General features: G+C 39.4%; 2 protein-coding genes across 3 annotated transcripts in view; both read left to right on the forward strand.

The window, feature by feature from the left end:
* The first annotated feature begins 118 nt into the window (after positions 1 to 118).
* On the forward strand, positions 119 to 11,852 carry nccrp1 (P1, F-box associated domain containing). Its single transcript, XM_034178927.1, has 6 exons — positions 119 to 312; positions 3,943 to 4,023; positions 4,106 to 4,202; positions 9,666 to 9,761; positions 11,222 to 11,360; positions 11,441 to 11,852. Exons 1-6 carry the CDS (start codon positions 174 to 176, stop codon positions 11,585 to 11,587), a joined length of 699 nt encoding a protein of 232 aa, XP_034034818.1. The 5' UTR covers positions 119 to 173; the 3' UTR covers positions 11,588 to 11,852.
* Positions 11,853 to 14,483: 2,631 nt separating this feature from the next.
* The window catches only part of slc8a2a (solute carrier family 8 member 2a), a 120,686-nt gene continuing 113,284 nt past the window's right edge, over positions 14,484 to 21,885 (forward strand). Inside the window, exon 1 of one of the 2 annotated variants that reach the window (XM_034178928.1) lies at positions 14,484 to 14,677. The gene's annotated coding sequence lies outside the window, so the exon portion shown is untranslated. The remainder of the gene's footprint in view (positions 14,678 to 21,885) is intronic. The other variant, XM_034178929.1, reaches the window with a different exon arrangement.

Raw genomic sequence — 21,885 nt, forward strand, 5'->3', positions numbered from 1 at the left:
GTTACATGTGACCGTAATGTGCAGAAAAGATGCGCACCTACGAACGTATGTACGGTTTTTCTGCTGCTCCTCCTTTTTGAGGAGTCGCCGGCACACCGGGTGTGGCGTCACAGTACTGTGGGACAACAAAAGTCAGCCTGCAGGCTTCCTGGTTGTTTTATTTGTGGTCGATCATGTCTGTGGACTGGAAGAGTAAGTGTGCCGAGGAGTGGAGCCTGCACGGAGCTCCGATGCCCGACAGCGTGGACTGGAAGTCCGTGTACGAAGCCAAACCGCTGGGGAGAAATTTACTGAAGAACCCCGCTCCGCACGGTACCACAAACCCAACACTCAGCCCAGAACCAGAACCTCTTTAGACCACTGATCTCTATATAACACTGAGAACCGTTCACACCGATTTACTGCGGCGACACTTTTTACTCAAGTATGGTTCAGTAGTTACTAGTTGTAAAGTGCAGGGTGTGGTTGGTTCTAAACTCAGTCTGAAGTGGTGGTTTTATTATTTGTGAATCTGTCGCTTATTATTATTATTATTATTAGTAGTAGTAGTAGTATGTGGCATCAGAAGCTTGAAAAGTTTGGCTACCTCCAATTATTTGTTTATATCAAAACAAAGTACAAAGAGTCAATTCTTTATGCATTTTTAATGATGTCATTTGATCTCTTAATGAAAGCAAATCGCTTATGAAAACCAAAACATTTTAGTGTAATCTGCATCATCACCTTTATAGCCAGTTGGACAAGTCAGGTGATGGACAACAAGAACATTAATATGAGAGAAAGTAGACAGAAGTGGAAATTGGTTTTTGTTTGTTTGTTTGTTAGATCCTGCTGCAGTTTTGTTTTTAATTTCACAACCCCCCCCCCCCCTTTTTTTTTTTTTTACTTTTAAAGGGGTAATGTTGTCAGTGCTATTTGTCTGTTAGTAGGATTATGCAAAGCAACTCGAGAGGGGAGGTGATGGTCTAGTGGATAAGTGTTGGGCTTCAGACCAGAGGATCCTTGGTTCAAACCCCAGCCTGAACAGAAAATCACTAAGGGCCCTTGGGCAAGGTCCTTAATCCCCAAATTGCTCCCGGTGTGTAGTGAACAGCACCCTGACATCGGTGTGTTTTTGTGAATGTGAGGCATAATTGTAAAGCACTTTTCCATCTGATGCAGATGGAAAAGTGCTATATAAATGCAGCCCATTTATCATTTAAGATAATTTCTTAAAACTTTGTGAAATGGTGGAGTGTGGGTCAAGAAAGAAACTGTGTTTGAGCTGATTAAGGAGATATACACACACACACACACACACACACATATATATATATATATATATATATATATATATATATATATATATATATAATGCTAAGCAACAGATTCACAACTAATAAAACAACCACTTCAGATTGAGTTATGAACCAACCACACCCTGCACTTTACAACTACCCTATATATATATAAGCCTGATCGATGTATTTGTAGAGAGAGTGCCTTGTTATGGGTGGGGCGGTTACCTCCACCCAAAGGCTTTAGGGGTTTATTTGCATATTCTACTTGCAACGTCACCTTTATCATGCTACAGAAATACCTTTGATTTCTCATCTAGTTATCATTGGTAATAAAAAATTATAAGTCAAGATCATGTTAGGACACATACTTCCTCCTGTCCTTTATTTTTCCCCTTTCTTAGGGCAGTGGCTGTCACTTCCTTCTTTTTGATTTTTCTTTTTTTTTTTCGAGAAACAACACTTATTTGCAAGCAGATGAATGTTTTTGCACAACAAATGGAATGCAATGAAAAAGGTTGCAGAATACTTGGCGTTATCTTGCTGAAAGTGTAGTATTTGAATTATTCTGCAGGTCTTTGTCACTCTGGAATCTGATGACAGGTTCAGTGCAGTCTTATCATATTCAAATAAACCATACAACGATACTAAAGAAGGAACAGCAGTTGCTCATCTTTAGTCTTTGTGTAACCGGGAGAATTACTCTGTTACTCAATGTTTTTACGCGCGGAAGTTACCCAGTACAACCACAGTCTGACCTGCTGGTCCCAGATCACCGCCTGAGCCTTTTTATCCCCCACTGGCCGTGGCGATTTCCATCTGTCTGTCTGTCCCAAAAAAGTATAAGCGTTCTGAAACTCCTCTCACACTTTTAGGAGGAATTTTGTGAAACTTTGTACAAGTCCTTGTTATAGGTTGGTAATACGCATATAGTTTAAGTTGGGTTGATTTTACCAGCATTATGGCCCTTGATTAACAAATCTAGGCTACATCAGTTTCATCAGTTGGTGCCTGAATTCTGAAATCAACTCCTCTTACACTTTTAGGAGGAATTTTGTGAAACTTTGTACAAGTCCTTGTTATAGGTTGGTAATACGCATATAGTTTAAGTTGGGTTGATTTTACCAGCATTATGGCCCTTGATTAACAAATCTAGGCTACATCAGTTTCATCAGTTGGTGCCTGAATTCTGAAATCAACTCCTCTTACACTTTTAGGAGGAATTTTGTGAAACTTTGTACAAGTCCTTGTTATAGGTTGGTAATACGCATATAGTTTAAGTTGGGTTGATTTTACCAGAGTTATGGCCCTTGATTAACAAACCTAGGCTCCGTCAGTTTCATCAGTTGGTGCCTGCATTCTGAAATCAACTCCTCTTACACTTTTAGGAGGAATTTAATGAAACGTGGTACAAGTCCTTGAAATGTTATCAGAATGTAGCAAGCACTTGTACCAAAGCAGCATTTTCCAGCGGAGGATATTGTGCTTTCAGAGCACTCTTGTTTTACTTTGTATGTGTGTGTACTTTAAAAAAAATATTAGAACAGTGTTTTATTTATTTAGGAAATGTAATTTAATTATGACTAATTTCCAAAGAAACTGTTACCAGATTGTAAAATGCGAAGATTTCCATCAATTTGATGTTGTCATGAACCTTTTAATATTAACTGATTTCAACAGCTCTGTAATTAAATACATGGCCAAATGTGTGAAAAATCTGTCGGAAAATTGTTTCAAAAGAAAAGAAAAACATAATATGTGAGTTTTGTGCTGCTTGATGTAAATGTATATTGAATGTGTCTCATTGGGCTCTGCTAAATTATGATTAACATATTTTACTTTCTGATATTTTACAAATTATAAAAAGAATTCTGAACAATAAGTTTAAATGATAATGAAAACAATTGTTAGTTGAAACCTTGCAATCATTATAATTGTTGCATTATGCTTTCAACAATATAATTAAGGACAGAACAAGAAAAAAATTAGATACTTAACTGCAGTTTGTTCAAAAACACTAGAACACCCAGAGGTATTAAAGTAGTAACTAGCGCTCTGCTCGTGGGGATCCACGGGCTCTAGATTGGGTAGTGTTTATAAAATAGGTAGCTGACATTTTTCAAGGGTGGTAATTTATGCAAAGTGTCTATAATGAGTTTAACTGAAAGTGCAGGGAATTAAAATGAGAAAATTTTGTGAATAATTGTATTTATTATTTGGCAATATTTAGTTGGTGTTGTGTTTTACAACTGCTAAGATTGAGAATCTCCTTTGTTCAGAACTTGTCTGGTTACCAGGAACTGATTAATGGTGATATCAACATCCATTGTTCACTGCCAATACCTAATATCCCTAATTTCTCCAAAAATATTAGTCCTATTGACTTTACGTTTTCACGGCATTCATCCTTGACACAAAATACATAGGCATACCAAATGGCAAATGTCAGCTGCCCCCAGTTTCTCTGTGATTGAACTTAAACACACACGCACACATGTACACAGAGGCTACTTTGCTTTTATAATAATAATTTGCACAGAGATTCAGCAGGTGTGGTGCTGTCACTAAACTAAATTCTGTCTTTTGGGTATTTGCAGTGGGATTATGGTGCGTGGCTGCAGTAGCTGTGGCGCCTTTTACACCTGTCCTTTTGTCTCACACACAGGGGTGAGTAAAGATGCTCCTCCACCTGAACCTGAGCTGTCTGACGTGCCCACACGTGTGCTTCCATTCTTTCCGCCTGAAGGTGGGATCTGGTGTACATTTTTAAATTTAAAACAATGAGGATAAATGAATTATTCCAAAATGACTCATCTCTTGATTGACAGTTGATTTTAGTGGTTGGACTACGAACACGGAGAAACTCCCCTATGACACCAGTGACATCCCACCAGGTGTGGTTGTCTGTGGACTGCCCGCATACAGGTAGGTGTTACCGAGTGTCAGACATGAGCTGTGACAGGGATTATCAGTCAACAGCTGTAATCTGGAATTAAAATGGTAGCCTGTGTTTTTATCCTCTGTTGGCCGAAGGACGGAAGGGGGATTATCATATACAACCCCTGGCAAAAATTATGGAATCACCGGCCTCGGAGGATGTTCATTCAGTTGTTTAATTTTGTAGAAAAAAAGCAGATCACAGACATGACACAAAACTAAAGTCATTTCAAATGGCAACTTTCTGGCTTTAAGAAACTCAATAAGAAATCAGGAAAAAAAATTGTGGCAGTCAGTAACGGTTACTTTTTTAGACCAAGCAGAGGGAAAAAAAATATGGAATCACGCAATTCTGAGGAAAAAATTATGGAATCATAAAAACAAAAGAACACTCCAACACATCACTAGTATTTTGTTGCACCACCTCTGGCTTTTATAACAGCTTGCAGTCTCTGAGGCATGGACTTAATGAGTGACAAACAGTACTCTTCATCAGTCTGGCTCCAACTTTCTCTGATTGCTGTTGCCAGATCAGCTTTGCAGGTTGGAGCCTTGTCATGGACCATTTTCTTCAACTTCCACTCTGGACTATTTGCAGGCCATGACATTGACCCTATGTGTCTTTTTGCAAGGAATGTTTTCACAGTTTTTGCTCTATGGCAAGATGCATTATCATCTTGAAAAATGATTTCATCATCCCCAAACATCCTTTCAATTGATGGGATAAGAAAAGTGTCCAAAATATCAACGTAACTTGTGCATTTATTGATGATGTAATGACAGCCATCTCCCCAGTGCCTTTACCTGACATGCAGCCCCATATCATCAATGACTGTGGAAATTTACATGTTCTCTTCAGGCAGTCATCTTTATAAATCTCATTGGAACAGTACCAAACAAACGTTCCAGCATCATCACCTTGCCCAGTGCAGATTTGAGATTCATCACTGAATATGACTTTCATCCAGTCATCCACAGTCCACGAATGCTTTTCCTTAGCCCATTGTAATCTTGTTTTTTTCTGTTTAGGTGTTAATGATGGCTTTTGTCTAGCTTTTCTGTATGTAAATTCCATTTCCTTTAGGCGGTTTCTTACAGTTTGGTCACAGACGTTGACTCCAGTTTCTTCCCATTCGTTCCTCATTTGTTTTGTTGTGCATTTTCGATTTTTGAGACATATTGCTTTAAGTTTTCTGTCTTGACGCTTTGATGTCTTCCTTGGTCTACCAGTATGTTTGCCTTTAACAACCTTCCCATGTTGTTTGTATTTGGTCCAGAGTTTAGACACAGCTGACTGTGAACAACCAACATCTTTTGCAACATTGCGTGATGATTTACTCTCTTTTAAGAGTTTGATAATCCTCTCCTTTGTTTCAATTGACATCTCTCATGTTGGAGCCATGATTCATGTCAGTCCACTTGGTGCAACAGCTCTCCAAGGTGTGAGCACTCCTTTTTAGATGCAGACTAACAAGCAGATCTGATTTGATGCAGGTGTTAGTTTTGGGGATGAAATTTTACAGGGTGATTCCATAATTTATTCCTCAGAATTGAGTGATTCCATATTTTTTTCCCTCTGCTTGGTCTAAAAAAGTGACCGTTACTGACTGCCACAATTTTTTTTCTTGATTTCTTATAGTGTTTCTTAAAGCCAGAAAGTTGCCATTTGAAATGACTTTAGTTTTGTGTCATGTCTGTGATCTGCTTTTTTTCTACAAAATTAAACAACTGAATGAACATCCTCCGAGGCCGGTGATTCCATAAATATTGCCAGGGGTTGTACCTATAAATGATACACCAATATGATTGGATAAAACAGTAAAGAATAAATAGCAATACACCCTTTTCGCGGACGGGTAATATTTTTCATACCACCCAAGTAAAACCCACAAAATGAATGTCGTCTTGGTAATCAGCCAATCCGAACAGCGGAGCGGCTCCACGACAAAGAGGCGCAGTCAGAGGAACTGTGAAATACTGGTGAGTCACTATTAATAATTTCTTACGTGTCCAACCTCGTAGTTTGATCGTTAAAATTAAATTCGTTAGTTCTAAAAGCCATCATAATTATTCATAGGAAAACATATTTTTTTCTACTAATGTTTGAACTTTGAGTGTTTACACAGGAGAGAAAAGTGAGAAAATGTTAATGCCTGTTTGAGAAAAGTGTATAAAGTGTGTAGTGAGGGGTTTTACAGCCTTAAAACATCTATAATAATTGTAAAAAATAACGCTGACTACTTCGCGTATTTCGCCTATCATGGGTTATTTTTAGAACATAACTCCCACGATAAACGAGGGACCACTGTATATGATAAAATTGTTATGAAGTTGTTCACCAATGAATATGGCTTTTTACACCCTTCAGAAAACCATACAACATTTATCATTTATGGGTATATGATAAAATCGTTATGAAGTTGTTCACCCATGAATACGGCTTTTTACACCCTTCAGAAAACCATACAACATTTATCATTTATAGCTATAGGATAAAATCGTTATCAAGTTGTTTACCAATGAATATGGCTTTATACGCCCTGAAGAAAACCATACACTTCGGGTGTATGGTTTTCTTGGTTTCCACCAATGATAAGTGATATTATGTCATGGTGATTTTCCATCTGTCTGTCCATCCGCCCATCAAAAGTTTGTGAAATTTGGTACAAGTCCTTGTTATAGGCCGGTAATGCGTATATTATCATATCATTTAAGTTGGGCCCATTTTACCAGAGTTATGACCCTTGATTAAGAAATCTAGACTATGTCAGTTTCATGAGTGGGAGCCAGCATTCTGAAAACAACTCCTCTCACATTTTTTGGAGGAATTTTATAAAATTTGGTATAAGTCCTTGTTACAGGTTGGTAATACACATAATATCATATTGATTGAGTTGGGCCCATTTTACCAGAGTTATGACTCTTGATTAACAAATGTAGACTCCGTCCATTTCATAAGTGGGTGCATGCCAGAGGTGGGATGAAGTCACTGTCGAGTCATCAATCTGCAAGTCCCAAGTCAAGTCTCAAGTCAGCTTGCAAACAATTGGTGGTCATTATAACTTGAGACTTGACATGGGACTTGTTGATTCATGACTTGAGAGCGACTTGATGGTGACTTCGTCCCACCTCTGGTGCCTGCATTCTGAAATCAACTCCTCTCACATTTTATTGAGAAATTTCATGAAATGTGGTACAAGTCCTTGTTATCAGTTGGTAATGAGCATATTGTAATATTGTACAAGACTGACACATTTTGGCAGAGTTATGGCCCTTGATTAACAAACCTAGACACTGTCAGTTTCATGAGTTGGCGTCTGCATTCTGAAATCAACTATCACATATCTTGAAATGTTATCAATGTAGCAAGCACTTGTACCAAAGCAGCATTTTCCAGTGGGGGATATTGTGCTCTCAGAGTACTCTTGTTACTTTATACATAGTATAAGCGTTACTGTGCCATATTCATACAAAACATGGTAAAATTCAAAAGACTTTCTTTTTTGCTTCATATGAGAGAATTTATTGTTTTCAAATAGTCATGACCTGTTATAACCACTCTTATAATAACTGTCGCACTACTGTAATAGCACACAAGGGGCGTTGAAGCACTCTTGTGCGTCCTTACAAATTTTTTGGACACACAACAGACTGTCAGAACTTTGTGATCTGATGGAGGGTGTTACGAGCCCCGACAAGACAATCGTGTCGCCTGCCGTACCTGTGGAAATGTGAGTGGCAACTACTTTTACACATGTGCAGATGTAAAAGAATGAAATATATCACATTAATGATATACACATGTTCCAAAGAAATCGGACTATGGGCAGAAATTCAGGTGTGTTAATCATATTTTGTCATTATCAGATAAAGCTTATGAGTTTGCTGTTTACATGACCACTTAATAATCAGATAACTCCAGTAATTAGATAACGATCAGGTTTTTAGTGTGCATGGGGGCCATTGTTTTACTCCATGGAATTCCTTCCACATTCTGCTGTGTATCATTTATTTTTAACATGCAAAAGCAGTAGCACCAGTTATGTGCACACCTGAATGTGAGAGGCTACGGTTTCATATTTCCTGTTTACATGCACACTAAAACTTGGTACTTATCTGATTATTAAGTGGTCATGTGTTAAGGATTTTGTATATATGTTATCACTGTTAAACATTTGTGCATTTGTCTTCTTTCTCATGAGAACGGTGTTGTGCTGTTTTGCACTTCACCCTGAGAATGTACGTGTTATTCAACCTTGTTTTAGCTTTGTCTTCTTTCTCATGAGAACGGTGTTGTGCTGTTTTGCACTTCACCCTGAGAATGTACGTGTTATTCAACCTTGTTTTAGCTTTGTCTTCTTTCTCATGAGAACGGTGTTGTGCTGTTTTGCACTTCACCCTGAGAATGTACGTGTTATTCAACCTTGTTTTAGCTTTGTCTTCTTTCTCATGAGAACGGTGTTGTGCTGTTTTGCACCTGTCTTAATGCAATCCTGAGAATTCAATTTTGTTTTAGCACTCTGGGGTCAATCTGAGCTGGGAATGAAGGGCTGGATGTACTTATTATTATAATATAACTTTGTTTTCGCAGCCTCTAACGACTGGGAGTAAGAGAACGTTTGACTATTGTGATGTGGTGTTTAGTGTGAAGGAGTGTGGAAGACAGGACACTTCAGGCAGATGCAGAACAGCTGATACCTGCAACAGACGAACGAGATGTGCTGACCTGAAAGTGTTCTTCCTTACAGCTGCACTTATTGACGTATGCGTTTATGTTATGGGAAGAAACTTGTCTTGCGTCATCACCCCCACCCTTAGGACAAGTTTCTTGTTTATGTGATGAGGGCGTCTCTTAATAAAAAGAGCGGAAAAGCAGGCCAGACTTTAGTGTAGCTTTGGTGTACAGCCTGGCCGCACTCCGCGCGTAATATTGGACTTTCTGTCTCACTGGTGTTTTTTGACTCTGTTTGTCTTGTTAAAGGTTTTAAAAATGTTTGGAAGAGAAAATACCCAACAACTGCAATATCCGATATGCTTTATCTAATAAGGGCTGTTATCTGATTATGAAAAATAGGATTAACACACCTGGATTTCTCTCCAATGCTCAGACTTCTTTGATACATGTAAACCATTAATCTGATTTATTTTGTTCTTTTACATCTTTACATGTGCAAATCTCTTGGCACTCATATTTCCAGAGGTACAGTAGGATGCACAGTTGGCTTCTTGGGGCGCACACATCCTTTATCAGATCATTTAAAAAAAAACATTTACAGTCTGTTTTAGTCCCGTTGAATGATAGCTCGGTAAGTGCAAATGTTTGAAGGTAAAATGTAAAAATAAAGTATTTTATTTAATTTTGTGTCGAATTACACTTTAAAATCTTCTATGCCATTGCAATCAGAGTTGATTATATATATTTTTAAGTGTTTCCTGCTCTCTGGTCTGCAGCTGGTTTTCCATGGAGCAGGTTTTGGATCTGAAGGCAGAGGGATTGTGGGAAGAGCTTCTGGATGATTTTCAGCCTGAAATATTCATCCAAGACTGGTGGGTTAAATATCACCCTCATATCAGACCGTGTGTGATTTTTGATCATTGTGGGTTTTGTCAGCACGATCAGACAGCTAGATAATAATCTATATGTTTGTCACAGAGTTTTTCCTAATCATCTGGATCAGATTGAACATGGATGGGCATTTGTATTGTTCATAATCAGCAACAATTTCATATTTTTGATAACATTGAACTTGTTTACATTCTGTTATTTCCAGGTGTCTCTTTAGACTTCATGGTTCCCCTTCTTATTGATCCATAGGTCACACAAGGTCACTCATATTTTGATCATATACAGTGCCCTCCAAAAGTATTCAAACACTTGGTATTTCACACATTTTAATTTGTTTATGCCATTTCAAAAACAAAAAATAGAAACAAAAACCTAAAAAATGATCTTTCTTAAACTCAAACTGAAAGCAAATCTCTACAACTTGATAATGAATTAAAAATATAAAAGCCAAGATGTTGGGTTGCATAATTAATGGAACACTTTGGTATAATACCGGTAAATAATCAGTTTTTTGTATAGTGGCTTAGTGGTGCTAGATAGTCCCATAGTTACTATTAAACCTGAATAGGAAGTCATATGTGGGCTTTCAAAATATACCATTGGATTTGACTTTGACTGATGTTGACAGTCAAAGTAACATTATTTGTAAGGTTTGGAAGTATTTTTTGCAGAATGCAAATGCATTTTCTTTGCAGTGAGACAGAAATCTTGCAAGCCCATAACTTGCAAGTCCTTAACTAGCAGTCTGCTGCACATTTACTGAAATATATGTAATAAAGATTAAATTAGATTAAATACTCCCATTGATGCAATATCCCTGTGCTGGCAGACTTTCCACTCGAGTGTCCTGTGTAATCTTGCATGTTGAAAACTGGTGATAGCAGGGTATTGTTATCACTGGTGTGTGTGTGTGTGTGTGTGTGTGTGTGTGTGCGTGCGTGTGTGTGTGTGTGTGTGTGTGTGTGTGTGTGTGTGTTGACAAGATAACTTAAAAAAAAAAAAAAGTTTGATTTCCTTCAAACTTGGTGAGAATATTACTTGGATCAGCACATATTTATGATTGATTGGTATGAATTACTTCATTATGAAGTCACACAGTAAAAAACACCATTATACACATGTATATTTACTTGTACATATGTATCGTGGTGTGTAGAGCGTGCAGGGTATGGGTCAGCCCTCTAGGGCCTTTCATGTACTTTCTTTTATATGTTGTTGACAAAAATCTCCGTGCTCTTATAATGTACCCCGAAACCACATCCAGAACAGGATCAAGCATTAATATGTATTCAGTTCAGCCTCATAAAAATGTGTATTTCCACCAAGTTTCATCCAAAGTGGGTTGTAATTTTTTTTTATGTAATCCTAGTATGAAACATTTAAAAAATTCAGACGGCAGCCTGCATGATGGAGGTGTTTGTTATTTCTGTTGTCTGCTCAGGTATGAAGAGAGTCAACTGCATAAGTTCATCTATGAGCTCTGTGTGAAGTTACTGGCGGCTGACAAAAGTACGGTTTTGGCAGAGCACAGCGTCAACCCCACTGAGGACCTCAGCAACTATTCGCACACCTGGAAAGAGGTCAGTTCTGCACTTTCCTCACAGGTACGCCAATCTGCATGTGTCTGACAGTCACTGCACATCTCTCTGTTGTGCTGTAGGTGTCACACGTGTTTCGTGGCTATGGACCTGGGGTGAGATATGTCCACTTCCTGCACCGACTGAAGAACCAGTTCTTGAATGAATTCTTCCCCACGCTGTTCACAGACAGCTCTGTGATCGTCAGGCCAAACAAATCCAGCTGTTAGGCTCAATTTGATTGTGCAAATATTATAGCCAGTTTAACCAAAATGATCACACGGGTATGGCAGAGTTTACTTTTTTGCAAATCAAGTCAAGTCACAACTCCACAACACCACAAAACCGCCTCGGGTCCTGGAAGGCAGCCACCCAGGCAGACATCTGGTCCATCCCCACATCTGTAAGACATCTGTCTGCCACAGCGAGGTGAAACACGGGCGTCCCCTCAGCCTTTTTTTGCACTTTGAAAATAAAAGTGGAATAGACACATTTCTCTCTCTTTTTTAAAAAAAAATGTCTTTCTTAATCACCAGTGTACATATTGCGACAAATTATTTTATTCACAGGTGCAGTGCACTAAAATGTCTTATCTTATTCCACAGTTCTACTGTATATTTCTACATTTCTACAACACTGAAAAGTTAAATGCAGTAATTCAGTCCACATCATTGAAGAATCTGGCTGTGTTACTGTCGTTATGCATTTTCCAGTGCATCTGGGCCTCATGTACAAATATAGTTTGGGTAAATTGGTACATATTCTAAATATTTACAGACATCAAATCACAATATAATAATTTTCAAAAAGGCTTATTAATAATAAATAAATAAATGATATATAATCGCCACCTCTTACATACAAGTATTTGTACAAATAAAACTGAATTTTAGCATTTATTTATTATCGATGTGATGCCATAAAGGAATAATGTAAAGCATGTAAAAGGGGATAAAGACATGTAATTTTCCTAGGGGTATCCAAATGTTTGCATACATCTGTAAATTACATTTAATTAATCCCAGTTATCCTGACCTTCAATGTACAACCCCAGTTCTAATGAAGTTGGGATGTTGTGTAAAATGTAAATAAAAATAGAATGCACTGATTTGCAAATCCTCTTCAACCTATATTCAGTTGAATACACCACAAAGACAAGATATTTAATGTTCAAACTGATAAACTTTGTTGTTTTTGTGCAAATATTTGCTCATTTTGAAATGGATACCTGCAACACATTTCAAAAAAGCTGGGACATATATATGATTGTGTAGCCTACAGAACTAGACTGAGAGACCATTTAAAGGCCTTTGCAGGTGTTTTGAGTTCATTAGCTGATTAGAGTGTGACACCAGGTGTATTCAATATTCCACCTTTTCACAATATTCTAATTTTCTGAGATACTGAATTTGGAGTTTTCATTAGTTGTCAGTTATAATCATCAAAATTAAAAGAATGTGTGGAATGAATGTATACATTATACAAGTTTCACTTTTTGAATGGAGTTACTGAAATAAATCAATTTTTTAATGATATTCTAATTATATGACCAGCACCTCTACGTTGAGAAAAAAAAGAAAAGAAAAGGAAGACATTTATAATTCGGCTCCATTCATACAAAATCCTTTTTGCAGAGTTGTACGAATGGAGCCGAAGCACAAACGTCTTCCAGAATATACTTTTTTTTTTTCTGTTTTCATATATTTCTGTACAGAACTGGCTCTTTCTCACTGGCCTCATGTGTGCTGTGTCTCGCTCAACCGCCTCCCTTGCTCCCGCTTTATTTCACACTAACACAAAATCGTTTCCGCTGGGTTGTGTGGATGGAGGTATGACTGTTATTTGAGATTTTGAACAAAACAGCTGTGCAACAATCAAAGCAAACAATTTACATACCTGTTTTAGTATATTTCTCTGTGCAGTGGAACTCCTGCTCAATCGAGCATATCCAAGCATATCCAGCAGGTGGCAGACTTGTCTAGGTTATATTACATGGACAAAACAAAGATGCTTTTTTTTTTTATTAATTTGACGCATCAAAGTTTAACAGAGTTGAAATAATTTGTTCTCGTTTTATACCCTTTTAATAAGGTAAGTGAGAAGTGAAAAGCCTATTGTTGGAGTTACAGTGTTCAGGGCCGTATATTGGAATGTGAAAGGGGGGGTTAAAATCCTTGAGTTGGGTGTCCAGTGGCCTGCAGGGCCCCCGGTGGGATCGAGGGGCAACGCCCTCGTGGGGAAGCTTTTTGAGGATTTTGACGGGTTAAAAAGCTACCTAAATTTCATTTGAAACCCAAAATATATCATTTTAGGAAATACATTTTATATACAAATAGTCCTTGCTTGGGATTGGATCAGTTGCCATAAGAACCACCCAGGAAGAACCAAGATAACATTAATGCAAACTTTATACCTGCCTGTCGGTTGCGTGAAAAAACTCACGCATGCACACATTATTCAAATCCATATAGTTTTTGCAAAAAATAAAAAGGTCGGATATTTTTCTAACAGACCTCGTATTTAGCGGTATTAATATTTGCGTTTATATTATGAATATGTATGTTATGTATTAAAATAGCAGTATTTAATTTGGCGACCTTGTTTAATTTGCGAAATTTGCATAATAAATCCCACGCAAATATTTGCACCTTTACAGTATTTGCAACAGGAAGGAGAAGCTCCCTTTATTTCTCAGCTTATACATACAAACATGTTTTTACAAACCAGACAAGTGTAATTGTGTGTCTACATGGGTATTTACAAGCCTACTAATCTGTTTGATATCAGAGGAGGATAGGGACCAGGGAGCAAAAATTCTCAATCCCCATGGGAAAAGTTTATCTAGCAGTTTCCCCTTTCATCATTTAAGGGATTACTCTGGCAGAGGAAATCCAAACTTGAGGGTGTGTGATAATAGCTGTGTAACGGTTAGTGCTTGTTGCTTATTATCAATGAAAAGAAAATACATAACGTTGATATCCAGATCAGAAAAAAATCAGCAGAAAAAAAAAATCAGCTGAATTTTCGGGGGGGGGGGGTCGCTTGAACCCCCTCTATATACGGGCATGGGTTGACTCCAGAATTGTTTTGGTAAGTGAACGGAGCCTGTATGTGTGTACGTGTGTGTGAGTTTGAAATTTTCGAGGTGCAGTGAAGGCAGCACGCCGGGCGGCGTTCAGGGGCCGCATCTCTGCCGTCACTTCACAGTGATGCGAGTTAACGGTAAAGTTCAGACTTTGGCGGAAAGCTTCACCGTGTGTCTCCACACGTTATGAAGTAATGGTGGGTTTCGGCGGAGCCGCGCCATAAAAAAAAATAAGGTAAGACAGAGGAAAAAGATGAAGCTCCGGCGGGAATTTTTTTTTTTTTAACTAGCAAACTACAGTGTGTTCACTGTAGGTTTGACAGTGAACACACCATCCACTGTCGTTGTTATACATTTATACATGTATTTCTACATGTATTTAAAGTTGAAATGATTAATCCATGAATAAATCATCAGACGGTGAAACAGAGCATCAACTGTTTTGAGAAACCTTAAGTTTTGAAGCAGTTTATGGAGATGCAATTTTTTTTCACTTGTTTCATCTTTTCAATTACATCTCCGTTTTGTAAAAGTTCTAAGTGTTTTAAGCCGTTTTAAGTTATAGTTATTTTGTCCAGGTCAGTAGTAAGATTTGATACTGCTGTTAATCTAAATCAGCGCTAATTCGCTTTAAACAGTTCTGTGTTAAGGGCAGACTGCTTTAAAATGATCGTAAAATAAGACAGTTTGTCACTGAACTGGATTTAAACATTTTAAAAGTTGTACACTTTTTAATACACATTTAAACTGCTGGTCAAAAACCTGGTTTGACTAGTTAATGAAAACCTGTGGACAGGTTGACATTTTGGGGTGGTGATGAATGAATGTTGATTCATTGTGGAAAGCATATTTATCAATAATAAATATAATGATATCATAATATATATAGGCTGTTGGAAGAACCATACTATTTTATTGTAGAAAATCAGTAAAAGTTTGAGCAGTAATTCGAAATTTACACATTTCCCCATTGCCATAGAGTCCAACTAATTTGGAAATATTTAAATCATTTATTTATAATTTTGTTTATTAAAATCAAAAATCTAAGCTTCTTAAATATGAGGATTTGTTGTTTGAGTTGGTCAACACAACAATAATCATCAACAATTGCTCATTTGACTACTTATCAACAGAAAAAAAAATAAAATTTGACTTTGCTATGACTTATTAAATGTCTAGGTTTGCTGACTTTCTTTGTTTAATATGAACAAACTGGGTATTTTGGGGTTTTGGGCTCTTGACATAAATGTGTAAAGACACCATATAAATCTTTGTGCCATTTTGTGGGTAAAACCATTTAATAGTAATCAAAAATGAGCAGTGAGTTTGCTATCTAATACCCACATATAACATAAGAGGTGTAGGTTGATGTTCTCTTGGCTCACAGATGTGATGCTCCATTAGAGCTGAAACTGTTTCATTTATTATGCAGTTGACACATAACCACTCCACAACTATAATGGATAAAATTTACTTTGTTTTGAAACATAGTGATTGTAAATTGCCCTTTATTTCTGTGGCATATTGCAGAAATTTAGCTAATGTTATCACTATTAAAGTATTAATTTTAGGGGTATTACATGGCAAATATATTGATTTCGCTCCATGAGATGTAGACGACGATAAGCAGGACATTCATGGGCGCATGGTAGGTACAAAGTTTAGTTTTGACAGTGTCACTGTGGGTAAACCTTTAGGCTCCCCACTGACTTATTTTGGAAAACCAAATAAAACCTTTCTAACTTGTGTTAGTATTGACAACTGACACAGCAGACCTGTGCTCCCTCTTACCTGTACAGAAGGTACACAGTAAAATCACCAGTGTTAGTTTTACACTGGTGATTTTACTGTGTATCCATTAAAATTTTTTGTGAAATATGACCAGATTTTATCGTGAGGTCTTCTGTGCATAATCTCTGGACGCCTGTTTTTATTAGCTGGATCTGCTGCTTTGTTTCTGCTTTAATTTTTTTGTGAAATGTTTTCACAATTGCAGTTGAAGGTCTACCAGATTTCTTTAGCTTCATGATGTTAACACAGACAAAGTTTGTTGTCTGAGGGTCAGGAAAAAAAAAAGAAGGTGTCATGGCATCAGTATTTTTAACCCACATGGGTCACTTGGCTGAAGATAGGTAAGTGTGGTATGAGCTGCTTGGATTGCCGCCATCATGACCTAGACTGGGATTGGTGACAGCAAATCAAGTGCTTAATGGTTTCTTCTTTGTGAAATCACTTTAATTTGAAAAATTTTGGTTCCTAGCCTGTTGTCCAGCGTTTTGGTCGGCTGCTGTCATTTTAAACTTGCTTTAGAAATAAAGGTCGACTTGTTCAAGCAAAATAAGGTATTTCAACCCTACATGACCCCTACAACTAATCAGAAATAGCCGGACTGACCCTTGGACCCAACCCTTGCCCGCCCCTGTCCAACGATTAATCGATCTTCGGCATCCAGGACGTACAGGACACGCCACTCTTCTATCATGGGAACTGTCCAGATATAACATCTCCAGCGTGATTCGCAGATTCACGCTGGAAATAGCGGTGAGAAAATAGAAGGCGACCACACCTACATCTGGAGCAGCCCAAATAACAACAGAGGGCTTCTCGGTGTTTCCCTAGCAATGCCACGTCACATCAGAAAATCTCTTATTGGATGGACCCCAGTAGGGGTGCCGGAAAAAAAAAAAAATCGATTCACGTCCGAATCATGATTCTTATTTAAGATTCTGAATTGATCCAAAATGTCCAAGAATCGATTTTTTTAAAACATTTCCTTACTTACTCGCTGTGTGTACTGTTTGTCAGGCAACGGCCTCCATACTACAGTGTTCCCGGTAAGGGAGGGTCCGGCGTGCTTCAAACATTCGTGAGCTGCAGCTTAGCATGGCGGACAAAGAGCTAATTCAGCCAGCACCATCTTTGCTGAAGGCAAATGTTTGGGTGCATTTTGGATTTTATTATTTGCTGCGTATGGAGTTTGACATGACTTATGCAGTGTGCAAAATCTGCAAAATTAAAGTCAAGTATTTCTGAAACACTTCAAATCTGCAAGCCCACATGCTACGCCATCACCTGGAGCTAAAAGAAGCGGAGCAGCGGTCTCTGCAATACTACTGACCAGCGCACACTCCATCACCTCACTAAACTGCTAGCCAACTCTGAACAAGAACAGATAAGTAAATTTACATCTTTAGAATCACTTGATTAACCTTAAAGCTGCATTTTCTTAAACATAAACATTTTTAAAGTAATATAACTATTTCTCAGAGCTCTTTCAATCGAAAATTGATTCTGAATCGAATTGTCACCCCAAGAATCGGAATTGAATTGAATCGTGAGTTGTTGTAAGATTCACATCCCTAGACCCCAGTCAGTGAACGACTGCTGACGGCCTGTTTCTGTCATCAGCACGGTAAGCTGACAGTCCTTGTTGCATATGCACCAACAGGTCACAGATGAACAGGCAAAGAACAACTTTTTTGACCAGTTACATCTGGTCATCCAGCAGATACCCCCATATTACATCACTATTGTGCTGGCAGATCTCATTGCCACCATCTCCATCACAGCAATGGAGACCGCCTCCTACACCTATGCAATGCAGGGGGCCTATCTATTGTGGACACATGGTTCCCCAGGAAGAATATACACAAATGGACATGATACAGCAATGATGGCAAAACTGGCAAGGCCCTTGATCACATCATTATCTCCAGCCGCTGGAAATCCAGTGTAACCAACTGTCGAGTATACCGTGGAGCCTAGCTAGGCAACATGGATCATCGATTTCTAGTAGCCCAGCTATGACTGAAACTAAAAGCCGTTCCTTCATCCCGAGCCCTACCCCAATTGAGATTGTCGCATCTCAAGGACCTCAACATCACCTGTGTGTTTACCAGTTCCATCTCCAACAGGTATAATGCCCTGGCAAAGGCAGAACTCACCAACTGGAACCTCTGTGTCGCCAATAAATCAGGCATCTGCCAACTCCATTCAATGCACTCACCGTATATCCAGGCGTCCCTGGATATTACCGCAAACACTGGAAATCATAGAACTCCGCAGAGCTGCTCATCTTAGGGCCGACATGACTGAATATCATCGCCTTAATCACATCCGCAACACCACGATAAAAGCAGACAGGGAGAGATTCTGGCAAGGTGAAGCAGAACACCTTGAGGCTGCCGCAACGAATAATAACATTACCCAAGTTTATCGAACCCTGCAACGAGTAAGAACATGCCCCTAACAGAGGATAGTCCTGGTAAAGGACTCACAGGGAAACATACTCAATTCTGAGGAGGAATGCATCAGCCGCAGGAAGGAATATTTCAGTGAACTCCTGCATCACCCCCCACCACAAACAGACCCCACTCTCCCCATGATATCTGAAAACACCAATACAAATGGCAACTGCAGCGTAGACCCTGTGACTAAAGAAGAGGTTGCTCAAGCTCTGTCCAAACTTAGAAAAGGCAAAGATCCTGGCATCTGCAATATCACAGCAGAAATGCTGAAACTGTGTGGTGACAACTAGGGATGTTCCGATCCGATCACGTGATCGGACATCGGGCCTGATCACGTGGTTTCAGACTTGATCGAAATTGGACGTTGCATCCCGATCAGGAATCGATACAGATTTTATCCTCATTATTTTGATCAGCGCTATTTCAGGCTCATTATTGCAGGTTAATGGGCCTTTCACGCGTCGGAAGCATCAGAGGCGTGAGACGCGTTGCTTTTTAGAGGCGTCAGAAGCGTCACTTTCGCTCAGTTTTTGACGTGACGCTTCTGATGGGAGCGCGCATTGCCGCTTGTCGGCAGGCTGACGCGGTCAAAGTTCAACCCAATCCTTTTTTTTTAATTGAACAAAACAAAAAACATAAGTTCAACCAGACAGAGGTGGGGGGAGTTACGTGCGCAAAGTTTCTTTTGCAGAACTGCTGTTTGTGTGTTTACGCGCTCAGCCTGACGCCTCGATGAAATGACAAGAGGATGATGGACACTTTCCCACCGAAACTCTTGCTCAGTCATCCTTCCGTGCGCAGCAGGACCCGGTGCTGACCAAGTCCTCAGGACGACGATCTGTCATCTGATTAACAAAAAGAAAAAAACAAATTGTCCTGTGATCATTTGTCTGTAAAACGGAGCGAGAGATGGTGTGTGCACGAGCGACGTGTGCACTCATCACATTTAGGAGCTTTAGGAGTCTTAAAGAGCTTCCGTCTTCATTCATGTTCACTGCGCTGCTCTGAACTTGTTGAACACTGATAAAGCATCAGAGGGACACTGAGGACTGTCAGGACGCAAATGTAAGTTGTTTTTTTTTTTTTCTTTTACTTTTCAAGTTGACTTTTGAACTTTCGACGCGCTGAGCTGTTACGTAGCTTTGTGCTGTCCAATAGGAACGACGCGTCGGGCCAAAACACGGAAGACTAGTGGCAGAAACCACTGATCTGTACAAATGGTAAATGGACTGCATTTATATAGCGCTTTTCCATCTGCATCAGACGCTCAAAGCGCTTTACAATTATGCCTCACATTCACCCCGATGTCAGGGTGCTGCCATACAAGGCGCTCACTACACACCGGCAGCAATAGGGGATTAAAGACCTTGCCCAAGGGCCCTTAGTGATTTTCCAGTCAGGCTAGGATTTGAACCACAGATCAGTGCAGAAACCATGTGTCTGAAGAAAAATCCTTGGAAATGTTTTTTGTTGTTGTTACATCAAAATTTCTGATTGCTGTTTTAAAAAGTTTAGAACACTTGTAATTAAAATAGCTAAATCAATAAATGGTTCTGTAAAAACCTTTCATCTATAAATTAAAACCACCTGTTATTTCAGATTAGATAATTTCTTGTTTAACATAAGAAACCTTTGACATTTATTTTTAGACAAATAAAATAACATGGAAATTTGTACATTTTTTAAAGTCTGGTAGATTATTACTTGATTGTTCAAACTACCTCAAGGAGAAGTGCACTTTTTAGGTGATAAATAATAAAATAAGGTGATTAAAATGAAATTATATATTTAGCATTTGTTCATTGTTCATTCAGTTTTTTAAAGTATCGGATCGGGACTTGGTATCGGCAGAAACTCAAAATCAGATGACTCGGAATCGGATCAGGGCCAAAAAAACCTGATCGGGACATCCTTAGTGACAACATTATTGGTTGGCTCACCCACATCATAAATGAGGTTTGGATAACTGAGTGCCCCACGTAAGACTGGACCTGCGGCATCATCCCCCCCTTCAGGAAACAAAAGGGTGACAAATTGGTCTGCAGCAACTACAGAGGTATCACACTCCTTTCCATCCCAGCAAAGATCTTCATGCGAATACTTCTCTCCCGAGTCCTTCCGGTCATCAGAAGTAAACGACACCCCCAGCAGGCAGGCTTCATGCCAAATGGATCCACAATGGACCAGATCTCTGCCCTCCGTCTCATAATTGAGAAAGCACATGAATTCTGTCGAGATAGACACCTCTACATCGCCTTCCTCGATCTCAAGGCGGTTTTCGACACAGTTAACCATGCATCTCTTTGGAAGATCCTTGTCATTCTTGGAGCTCCACGAAAGATCATTACCCTCTTTCAAAAGCTCTATAGCGATGCAGAAAGCTGTGTGCGAATCAGTGGCAAGAACTCCACCTGGTTCTCAGTTAACAGCAGAGTGAGACAGGGATGCGTAGCTGCACCAGATCTGTTCAACTGCATCATTGACCATCTGATGGAGCAGATCTGTGCCCGTGTTTCTGGGGTTCAACTAGGCTGTTACCCTTTCATGGACCTCGAATACGCAGATGATACCACACTGTTCTGCTCCACGCTAGACCAGCTGCGAGAATCCTTGGAGATATACCAAGAGGAAGCCAACAAACTGGGCCTAAGGGTCAGCTGGCTAAAACCCAAGCTCATGCACATCGGAGATGAAGCCCCACCTCCACTGCTCATCAGTGGGGTGGAAGTGGAGTTTGTGACCTCCTTCACCTACCTCGGGTCAGTTGTCACTAGCAATGGCAGCATCACAACAAAAATTAACAGCAGACGTGCTCTGGCAGCCAGTGCCTTGAAAATCCTTTGGAAGCCACTGTGGAGACACCACTCTACGGATCTACAACACCTCAGTCCTCTCCATCCTTTTTTATGGAGCAGAAACCTGGCCTCTTAATAAGTCCATGGCAGAGAGAATTGACGGCTTTGACAGCAGAGCATTGCGCATAATAGAGGGCATAAAATGGTATGATAGAGTCTCCAACATCTCGCTCCGGGAACGCACCCAACAACCCCCTGCGTCCTGTTTGGCAGCACAGTACCGGATGCGCCGGTACGGACACATGAAAAGACTCCCGCCTGAACACCGAACACATGCTATCTTCCACTTTGACCCCAAATCTGCTGTCTGGAAACGCCCCCGCGGAGCCCCCCGCACTCGC

The sequence above is a fragment of the Thalassophryne amazonica genome, chromosome 9 (assembly GCF_902500255.1).
Source record: "Thalassophryne amazonica chromosome 9, fThaAma1.1, whole genome shotgun sequence".
Lineage (NCBI taxonomy): Eukaryota > Metazoa > Chordata > Actinopteri > Batrachoidiformes > Batrachoididae > Thalassophryne > Thalassophryne amazonica.